This window comes from Nicotiana sylvestris, chromosome 12 (genome assembly GCF_000393655.2).
Source record: "Nicotiana sylvestris chromosome 12, ASM39365v2, whole genome shotgun sequence".
NCBI classification, from domain to species: Eukaryota; Viridiplantae; Streptophyta; class Magnoliopsida; order Solanales; family Solanaceae; genus Nicotiana; species Nicotiana sylvestris.
In genome coordinates, this window is record NC_091068.1 from 66,175,903 (window position 1) to 66,186,434 (window position 10,532).

Here is a 10,532-nt window from a genome sequence, read left to right on the forward strand (position 1 = left end):
AAGGTGTTTTGGAAGGACCCCAAACATCAGAGTGTACATAATCCAAAATACCTTTAGTATTATGGATTGTTGTACCAAATTTAACTCTTGTCTATTTTCCTTTGACACAATGCTCGCAAAACTCCAAGTTGCAAGCCTTTACTCCTTTTAACAATCCTTGATCTGATAAAGTTTTCAAAGATTTACCTCCAGCATGTCCCAAGCGCATGTGCCATAGCCTGGTTGCTTCTGCCTCTTTTTCGTCACTGGATGTTACTATCGCTATCCCAATAACTGTACTACCGCGATAACGGTACATGTTATTGTTCTTCCGATTGGCCTTCATTACCACTAGTGCACTGGAGCATACTCTCATCACTTCATTTTCTGCAATGATTTTGAACCCTTTTGATTCTAGGGCTCCCACAGAGATGAGATTCTTCTTCAAATCCGGTACATATCGAACATCTGTTAATGTTCTGATCATTCCATCATGGTTTCTTAATCTTATTGAACTAATGCCATATGATGTAAGAGGGCTATTATCCGTTGTGTGGATGACTCCATGTTCTCCTTCTTGAAAATCCACGAACCGGTCCCTGTTGGGACACATATGATAGCTACAAGCCGAGTCCATCAACCATATGTCTGATGATGTTGATGACTCTGTTGTAACTAATGAGAAGTCTGAATCATCACAATCAGCTACATTTGAATCCATAATGGCCTTTCCATTGTTATGTTTGGCCTTATTCTTCAACTTCGGACAGTCTTTCTTCCAGTGCCCTTTTTCTCGACAAAAGGCACATTCATCTTTGCTGGGTCTGGATCTTGACTTGGATCTTCCCTTCTTTGTCCTCGTTTGATTTTGAGGACGACCCCTCACAAATAGTGCTTCTCCTTCTCCGCCCTTCTGTTTTTCTCGCTTTCTTTGTTCATAGCTGTACAAAGCCGAACAAACTTCTCTGAGAGAAACTTCGTCATTTCCATGGAGTAGAGTAGTTTCAAGGTGCTCGTACTCATCAGGAAGTGACGCCAACAACATCAAGGCCAAGTCACCATCATCATAAGTTGTATCCATATTTTGCAAATCTGTGACCAACTTATTGAAACTGGTGATATGTTCATTCATCGTGGTACCAGGAACATAGGTGAAGTGAAACAGTCTCTTCTTCATGTACAATTTATTTTGACTGTTTTTCTTCAAAAATTTATCCTCCAGTGCTTTCCATAATTTACTTGCAGAAGTTTCCTTTGTGTATGGATATTTCTGCTCTCTAGCAAGGTAGGATCGAATGGTACCGCAAGCAACACGGTTGATAATTCTCCAATCTTCTTCTCCAATAACATCTGGTTTCTTTTCTTCAATGGCCAGATCTAGCCCTTGTTGAAAAAGGACATCTAGAACCTCGCCTTGCCACATCCTAAAATGTCCTGACCCGTCAAAAATTTCTACCGCAAATTTCGCATTTGACACAATTCTTGTCATAAGCGAAGATGCCAATGATGACGTATTGTTGACACTTGATGTAGATTCTTCTTGTTTATTGTCTCCCATCTTTGACACAAATATTATTTAATAGCTGACGACACAAATCAAGATTATTTCCTTTCTGGTGTGGAAGATCAGACTAAGCTGCAACCACAGAGCATACTCAGACAGAACCTTGACTCAGTTACCAAGATAAATCTTTTCTGATGTGGAAGATCAGACTATGCTGCAACCACAGAGCATACTTAGACAGTACCTTGGCTCTGATACCAATTGTTGCGGAAGCCAAATGTATATAGTGTGAATGAGTCACAATTACTATACCAAAAATTATGGCAGCCACCAAATAATAAATAAGATAATATAACAACAATAAAAGGAACACCAGAATTTACGAGGTTCGGCCAATTTTGCCTACTTCCTCGGACACAACCAATATTTTATTCCACTCCAAAAATACAAGTGAAACAATACTAAAGAGAGAAGATACAAATGCCTTAAGAAGATAAGAAGGCAAATGAGATGTGTGTCTAAATCCTAAACATTAGGCCTCCTTTTATAGGGAAAAATTCCCTACCAAATGGCTAAACCACCAATGTGGGATTTACCAAATTCAACATCTGCAAAGGAGACTGTTCTCTAGTCCTATTCCATTGGTTCTTGCTTCTGCTCCTTAACTTGACTGGTTTCATTATCAGGGAACTTTGCATTTGGTTCCGAAGTGGAGTAGTGACACTGTAGGGCAACATGGCCTAATCTCCCACAGCTTTTACACAAAAAAATTTCTCCCTCGGAACAGATATCCTACTTGTGGGATCCAATTAAAATAGAAGGTTTAATTGGCTTGTCCATGGGGATTTCGACACATAACCTTGCTTATCGCCCCCTTAAGTACAAACATCAACCTTTATGTTATCAATGCAATGAAAACGATCTAGGGTTAATGTGCTATCGAACAATCCTATCGTATTTTTCAATTGAATTGACTAATTAATTTATCTGGTTTAGTGGTGGACGGGGTTAAATAATATTGCTCATAAGAATCTGTCAGTCTCTTACTCGCCTATTCAAGCTAATCTAACATATATATGTCTATATAGTTAGAATCACCAAGAATGCATTTATGATTCCCGTATAATAACCAAGCAAGACAATTAACATATGTTTATTCTAACCGCGAATCCATTCCCGATGCCCGGGTTCTAGAACTTGATCTACTCAATCATAGATGCAATCTAGAATTCCCATTTTCGAGTTCAATTCTATACTCGTAAATAGTATTTAATTGGTGATCAAATAATCAAATAATTAAGTGCATGATTGAATAAATAAACAGATATGATAAATCAAGAATCAAAATCAATATTCCAGTAACAATAGTCATGGAAGAACCACAACCCTAGAACGTGAAGTTTAGCTCCACATAGACATGGTAACCAAACAACAAATCATACGTGAAGTTTAGCTCCACATAGACATGGTAACCAAACAACAAATCATACAAAGGACTAGGGGCATAAAAATTATAAAGTTTGGTGGAAGAAAAGGTGAAACCCAGCCTCCACGACGGCTCTGTGCTTTCCCTTCGTCAAAAATTGTATAAAAATCATTTTTAATAATTATTTATAAGTGTAGAAAAAAAACCTGGACGAAATAATTAAGTCCCAAAAATAGAGAAGAAATAACTTCGAAATAGGACCCCGTGCTGACGCAAGGAAACACTTTCACCTGCTCCATGTATTCCAAATGTTTAATGCTTTCTTTGCTGTAGCGAGATGTTGGCCTAACTCCCACGTAATTTCCTTCTTTGTACTTTCATTTCATGTTATTTTGTCTTTATGCTATATTGTAACTTCTCACCATAGTATAATTTTCAACCTTCAGTGGCGTGACTTCTTCAACTTTTAGCAAATTCCTTCTATTTCATATCTTAATCTCCTTAATTCACCAAATAACAGCATAATCATTATAAAATGACAATTATACGAGTAAGATAATATCAAAACATACACAAATACGCCCATCATCAGTTGTCAGTATTAGGCAGATATAATTTTGTGTTTTAAAATGACACTTGAACTAAAGACAGTTCAGATGTCAGCTACATAAAGAACTGTTCCAACAGCAATCATTTTCAGTACACATAGCTGAAGAAGGCTATTTCAAAACCAATATTAATTTATTTCAAAATATTCTTGGTTCATTTGCCTAAAACTGTAATTAGTCTTCATTTGGCTGAAAAACAGAAGAAGTATGAAATTGTTGTACTTTTCCAAAGACCTCTTACATCACATCACCATACCACCATCAATAGTTAAAACCTGCAAGAACATATAATTGAAACAATAAGATCCTCAAACATTGCATTTTTTGTAACATAAACAAGGTGGTAAATGCTATAAAATGTAAAACCTGGCCAGTCATATAATTTGCTGCTGGATTAATGGCCAAGAATTCCACCAGTCCAGCAACTTCTTCTGGTTGACCATACCTTCCTGGAAACATATTTAAGAATCATAAATAAGAACAAGATCAACTCTTGAGGGGATTAAATAACAGCAGTCAAGCTCAAAGTTTATGCATTAATTTGTATAATGCAACGGCTTTACCCCAAGCACGTCCAGGTCGACTATATGAATCCTCACTGACCATGTCACTCCATTTAAAGTCATCTCGGTCATATATTATACAAAAAATGAAAGTTACTAGAATTTCTCTATATTTTCGATAGGACTAAAAGACTCCTAAAATAGGATCTAAAGTAAATGTACTAACATGACTAAAATTTAATCCCAACTAACTGATATTGCCTGCATAGATCTTTTTCTTCCGTTGTGCCCTAATTTTGCTAGGTCTGCATGGACTTCAAGATGATTTCGTACAATTTGAGAAATTGATTTCAATTTAGAAGACTGATGTCACAGTTTCTCACATAAATTCTGGGATAAATTGAATGTAGCACCATAATATTAATTGTAGGAATGAGCTCTAGTACACAAAGCCACATTACTAAGCTAACCAATGTTATCATGAAATCCGTAAAGGACTGTATTTCTTTTTCCTCATCAATGATCAACACATGTGAGGCAGGTAACCTCTCATATTGAAGACCTAAGTTTTCATTAGGAGCACATTCAATCAAGGTGACGCAAGCGTCTGGAGGTAGCTCGACGTCATCTGAAGGTATTAAAAAAAAAAATTAGAATGACATAATTTGGATTTGAACTTGTGACCTAAAGCATCTTTTGAACCCCATTACACACTAGAGTCTTCCCTTATGTCAAGGGGATTCAACAGTTTATATATACTAAAAATGAGTTCGCTTTTGTACTATTTGCACGATATAATTTTTCGATGAAGGGGTTTCAATTGAACCCCCTTACTGATTCCTAGCTCTGCCCCTGGGTGCTGTCTTATGCATCTCTCGCCCTGCAGAAGTGCTCAAGCTCAAAAAACCATTTATAAAATCCCAAGACCTTTAATTGGACTCTAGAGAGGATGCCTTGGAACCACTCCTTGTACGCCATCTCGTTTTCCCTTTGTCAATTGAAGCATGATTTATGATAACAACAACAATTTATCCTGAGATAGTAGCTATATACATGGAGAGAGATCTGACCTAATGGGACTTGCCCCAAAATCTTTTTCTCGATGTCATCCCCTAGCTTAGCAGTCATATCAGATGCAATGAACCCAGGGGCAACAGCATTCACCTGTTATTCGGGAGGACTTATTAGATTAAAACAGAGACTAACTAATGTAACCTGAAGTTAAGCATGTCTCAACAACATACATTAATATTTCTACTTGCATATTCCTTGGCCACAGTTTTAGTCAGGCCAATAACACCAGCCTTTGCTGCACTATAGTTAGCTTGCCCAAAATTGCCAACCAGGCCAACTACTGATGCTATATTGATTATCTTACCCTGTTCACATAAGACGAGTGATATTAGTGCTGGAGATCGAATTTTGAGGAAAATAAATGGTTTTGCAGATGACTCATAAGACCATTCTCAATGCCTTACTGAATTATGTTTCATACAAAGAGCTTCACATCACATGAATAAAAGTACCTTTTTCTTCTTCATCATAATCTTGGCTGCCGCCTATAGATAGACAGATGGTTAGATTCACAATCTAAAATTTGAAATCTATCAAAGCGAATGGTCAATAATCTAAAAGGTACCTGGGTACAAAGGTATACGCCAGTTAGATTTAGATCAATAACCTCTTGCCACTGTTTAGTAGTCATTCTCATCAATAATCCATCTCTTGTAATACCTGAAACCAAATTATCAGAGAGGTTTTACAGGATAGGAACTGATATACTAAGAGGAGAGTCTTTTTAATAACCTGCATTATTTATCAAAACATCAACAGTTCCCCATGCATCAACTGCCTGCAGAAATTTCACAAAACCAAAATGAGAACTTGGATTTTCCAAACAATAAGCAACATTTGAATATGCTCACAGTTTTTATCATAGCTTCCACATCTGCTTCCTTGGAAACATCTCCGCCAAAACTAAGAGCCTGTCCACCACATGCCTCAATCTATTGAAAGCATAATCCATAAAAATCATATATTTCTCCCATTAATCCATTAAGAAAGAAACCTCACAGTTAAGATCAACTACAAAATCTGGCAATGATAAAGGTTAAACCCCCAGCAATCAATAGATGGGGATAACCACCAGACACCAGTAATCCTAACTGTATTTATCGGTGTGTGATATTAAGTACATTCACATCAGGAAATATATTCACTTAGGAGGCAGCACTTCACCTCTTTACAAACTTCTTCAGCCTCCTTTGATGACCTTGCATAATTAACAAGAACCTGAAAAGTTCAAGACCAACCTTTTCAGAAGCAAACATTAAATAAAAGCATTAGGTATGGTGAAGCAGTTAAGAATGAATCTGGAGCAGAGAAAGCAACATGAAAAGATGAACTCTATGTCTATGAAAATTTCTATCAGAGAACCACATATACCAAAGCCATGTTATTTCTTCCCAAGGAAAACTAGTCCTAGCAATGCAGCAGGCTTCAGCTCACATAATTTGGTAGTTACAATCTCACGGCTTATCTGTTCAAGTACCTTTTCCATATGAACCATCCTAAGAATGATTTGAAGAAGCTCTCCAGAAAAAAAGGTAATGCTTACCAAGTACCAACTATATGAAATTTAGTAGATTTTACTGAACAAACCAGTTACAGTTTTTTTATCATTTCAGACTCTGCTCTTCAGCTTGACTTTACCAGTTACAATCGAATTAATTCAGAGCAAAAGTCTCAAGAAGAATGTGAATCCCAATTAGGCCTATCACGTAGGAATAACTTTATTTAACTTAGATCGAAATTTTTGGTGAAGCATATCTTGTACCTTACATCCAGCTTTCCCCAGAGCCAATGAAATTGCTTTACCGATACCTCTGGAAGCTCCAGTAACAATAACAACAGCAGCCTCAGTTTTAGAAGTGACTTGTGGCGCTGCTTGTTCAACTGTGATAGCTTGTGCGTTTACAACTGCACAAATCATTAGCAATGAATAAAATCTGCATAAAGTAAAATTATCTAGTTTTTTTTTTTTGTTTTAGAAGGTAAAGCAAATTTGTAGGTAACAAATTTTTCAGAAGCAAAACATCAAAAGTACGCCCCTAGTAATCGTGCATGGCTTCTAACATTTAACACTGATTCAGCCTCATTTACATGTTCCAACCTACAGTAGGAGTAAAGTAAAGTATACAATGATAGAGTTAGCAGAGTCTTCAAAACATCTTCTGTTTCTTTCGTTCCATATAGTTCACGATATACTTGCTGGTATAGTATTCCACCACTCGAGCTTGCTCTTTCCTTTTAAGGTGGAATTCTCTACTTTCCAACATACGCATAAATTAGCATTTACTTAAAACGTCTGATACACCCATAACAAGTACTAAATTGAAACAGAGACATTATGACATACACTCCAGTTGATAAATGCTTGAGGCAAAAAAAAAAATATATATATACATAATATAACATCTAGTCCAAAATCTCAACTTTCCCTTTATTTCAAGAACTTAATTACAGAAAATGCTACAACTCATATCAGATGTTTCGTGAACGATCACTTCTTATTTGGTTAAACTCAATGTTATCTTGTCCTTGATCCTCTCTGACTCGGTGTGTGTGAGAGACTAGATCATATAAAGGCAACCAAATGTGCGTGTGTATGTGTCTGACATCTGTGTATATATAAATCATATAAAGCAACCAATAAAAAAAACTCAGTAAAGAGAAAAATCTATGGAACTTAGAAATATTATTACTAGAGGAAATTGAGTTTTTGCTGTTTGATCTGCACTGCAAGCTGGAGTAATTTCTGGGCTGGAGCTGAATTAGCCTAAATGGTTGCAAAAAATTACAGATTTTGTTTTCAGGCGTTGTGATTCTTCCCTCCGATTTAAGGGCCCTAAGAGCCGATCCTGTAGCAGAGAAAGCCATTGATTTTCCAATAAAACAAGAAATTAATGAAATGCAATAAAAGTGGTTCTGCTTTGTATATGAGAGATCACAATGCGGGTGGTTGTGGGTCGCCGATCGGTGGGGTGGGGAGGGGAAGAGAAGTTCGATGTTTTCGACAAAGCTTTGGAAATAACGAAAGAGAAGAGAGCTGTCTTTGTTTCTGTAATGGCGGGCGATTTGTACGAGGTTCTTATTCGGCTTGAGCTTTTATTTAGGTGGGCAATGTAATAATAACTTAAAATTGGAGGACTGACTAGCAAAATTTATACTATTATTATAACGATGGACCGCAGATGCGGATGGTTGGAGAATGACTCAACTCGCAGAAGCGAGATTTTCTTCGTAGAAGCAGAAGTAGTGTTTTGTCAGCAAATGCATGGCAGATTATTTAATTTGAGGGTTTGGTTATTTTTCATTATTCGGAGCTGTGGAGGTCGGTTATCCGCAATTTTTGGAGGATTTTTCACTACAAATTGAAGGCTAAGTAAGCTCCACTTGATTTTGATGTTAGATCTTGTTTCCCATGAATTATTATACCTAGACTATGTGATTTAAAGAAGAAATTTGAGGTTTTTGATATGATTTTTGGAGAGTGAAAATTGCTGATTTAGGGGTCGATTTGAGGTCGGCTTTGGTTGAAACACATATATTTGGACTCGTACTAGAATGGGCACTCAGGAATTCTGAGTTTTGTCGAGGAGGGTGCGGGCCCGGGATTGACCTTTTGGGTTGACTTTGTATGTTTGTTAAAGATCAAGCTTTATTGTTTGAGGTTGTTTCATATGTCTTTTGTTGATGTTATTAAGTTATTTTTGGTCAGATTCGAGCCGTTCAGAGGTTGATTCGCGCGGGAAGGAATTTCTATAGTATTGATTGGCCTGCTTGAGGTAAGTATCTTATCTAAAATTGGTTAAGACACTAGTTGCTTGAGTTATTAGTGTTGGCTACGCGCTATGGGTGGCGTCCATGCTTGGGATAGCGATTAGACTATGATATGCCTTGAATTGATTGCTAAGCTTCATGCTATCATGTTTCTTATGTTTGTAACCCCTTTGTGAGCTAATTAAATCATGTTAGAGGTTATTTATTGGTTGATCTCCTGATCAAAGGTGCTCATTGCTATTTCTGTGGCGCAATCGCCTAATTTGAACTAGGTAGTATACTTTGCACATGCCTACACCTTCGCATGTCACTTATATCAGTCCATGAGTATGTAATTTGATATCCATTTTCATGTACATGTATTCTTATATATGTTTTTTATATGATATGGACTAGGTTGATACCACGTGAGTGATCTGTGCGGTTCTGAGTTATGATAGTACGCGAGTTGTCCGTGTGGTTGTTATATATAAAACATGAGTTATCTGTGCAAGCGTAGATTCTCATGTTTCTCTCTTGATGGTTTATACACACGTTATGGGGGAAAACTAATCAATATTTGGTTATTGCATTTTTTTTCTCTACTTGCAATTTCCTTGGATGTATATATATTTTATTAGCATATCTTCTTTATATGCTAGATCTGGAATGAATACATGCCTCGTTATGTATATCTTCTCTATATGCTGTTTGGTTTGATTTGTGGGGGTATTATATATATATATATATATACATATATATATATATATATTCTCTATATGTCTACCTGTGTACCGAGACTTGATAATAGATGGATATCTTCTCTATAGGTTGGATTGTTAGTCAATATAGTGCTTGTCATTACCTCTTGTGCACCGAGGTGACTTATCTGTGTTTTATGATTTGATGATATTACTGCTGTGTACTTGTGAAATTTATGAATTGAGCAGGTTATTAGCGAGTATACTGATAATTCTTTCCTTTATTACCTCGCCGAGGTTAGTTATGATACTTGTTGAGTACATGGAGTCGGTTGTACTCATATTATACTTTGCACTTAGTTGTGCAGATCTAAGTATTGGATCGAGCCGTTGTGATTGTTGTTGTGAGTTGCGAAGAGACGAGGTACCATTTCAGTTGTTGTTGTCATTATTCTGACATTATTTTCATTTTGTATTTCTAGACTTGTGCTTCTATTTTAGAGCTCATGATTTCATATTTCTAGTTCCATGGAGGATTTTATCTGTTGACGCAGTTTATTTATGGCATTTGATTTTAGACTTGTACTATTTCCATTATCTATTCCGCCTTTGTTTTGCTTGGCTTGCCTGGCAAGTAAGTTAGACGCCATCACGACCGGATGGTGATTTTTGGGTTGTGACATTCATCAAACTATAAACCATTTGACATCAACAATACGGTTAGATGCTTACCAATCAGATCTTCGATTTAGCTGAAATTGTTGTGGCATTTTCATTTTGGAATCTCACGCCAACCATCATTATATGCAGAGTGGAGTAGTGTTGTCGAAATTTATATGTTTCCCCGTTATTACTTTGTTGAGTTGTCATACCTTTGATAGAGTAACAATCGAAAGCTACTACACCGATAAAATTCACTGACTAATCTAACATGCAATTGATCGGAAGAAAGGGAGAAGATGAGTCTGATAATTCTCAAAAATGAGATAC

General features: G+C 36.7%; 1 protein-coding gene across 1 annotated transcript; it reads right to left on the minus strand.

The window, feature by feature from the left end:
* Positions 1–3,478: 3,478 nt before the first annotated feature.
* Positions 3,479–8,155, minus strand: LOC104222811 (3-oxoacyl-[acyl-carrier-protein] reductase 4-like). Its single transcript, XM_009774116.2, has 11 exons — positions 7,785–8,155; positions 6,857–6,999; positions 6,259–6,312; positions 5,946–6,026; positions 5,827–5,872; positions 5,660–5,754; positions 5,547–5,579; positions 5,265–5,399; positions 5,091–5,184; positions 3,884–3,966; positions 3,479–3,792 (listed from the first exon to the last, which is right to left on the minus strand). Exons 1-11 carry the CDS (start codon positions 7,957–7,959, stop codon positions 3,760–3,762), a joined length of 972 nt encoding a protein of 323 aa, XP_009772418.1. The 5' UTR covers positions 7,960–8,155; the 3' UTR covers positions 3,479–3,759.
* Between the last annotated feature and the right edge of the window lie 2,377 nt (positions 8,156–10,532).

What these genes read in the sequence shown, in the direction of transcription:
- LOC104222811 (XM_009774116.2), bottom strand. Translation starts at nt 7,959, where the DNA reads ATGGCTTTCTCTGCTACAGGATCGGCTCTTAGGGCCCTTAAATCGGAG. An exon ending in CTGAAGAAGTTTGTAAAGAG is followed by an intron (nt 6,027 to 6,258) that starts GTGAAGTGCTGC and finishes TGCTTTCAATAG; the next exon opens with ATTGAGGCATGTGGTGGACA. An exon ending in TTATGATGAAGAAGAAAAAG is followed by an intron (nt 5,400 to 5,546) that starts GTACTTTTATTC and finishes TTATGTGAACAG; the next exon opens with GGTAAGATAATCAATATAGC.